At 48.8% G+C, this 260-nt stretch overlaps 1 protein-coding gene across 1 annotated transcript in view; it reads left to right on the plus strand.

The window, feature by feature from the left end:
- Positions 1–202: 202 nt before the first annotated feature.
- Positions 203–260, plus strand: part of LOC109527623 (calcineurin subunit B type 1) — a gene marked incomplete at its 3' end in the record, with an annotated part of 584 nt that continues 526 nt past the window's right edge. Inside the window, exon 1 of the mRNA XM_074895039.1 lies at positions 203–219. Coding sequence (XP_074751140.1) covers positions 203–219 — 17 coding nt within the window. The remainder of the gene's footprint in view (positions 220–260) is intronic.

Raw genomic sequence — 260 nt, forward strand, 5'->3', positions numbered from 1 at the left:
CGAGTCCGTATGTGGCCCACAATGTGAAATGAGTTTGACACCCCTGATCTAGACCAAGTCTGAAAAGACGTTTGAAAACGTCTTTGGGTAGCGAAGTCGTTAACGATGGCTGCGCAAAAAGAGCAACAATTGTTGTTTGGCTCAAGTAAGCCAAAACGGTCGCGGAAAACAAAATTTGGACACGTGAGGCTTTCGTCAAACGATGACAAGAAAGGAGCCGTACGGGAAGCGAGCGTCTCTCTTGGGATTAGGCCCGCCCT

This window comes from Hippocampus comes, unplaced genomic scaffold, assembly GCF_001891065.2.
Source record: "Hippocampus comes isolate QL1 unplaced genomic scaffold, H_comes_QL1_v1.1 scaffold301, whole genome shotgun sequence".
In the NCBI taxonomy this organism is placed as follows: domain Eukaryota; kingdom Metazoa; phylum Chordata; class Actinopteri; order Syngnathiformes; family Syngnathidae; genus Hippocampus; species Hippocampus comes.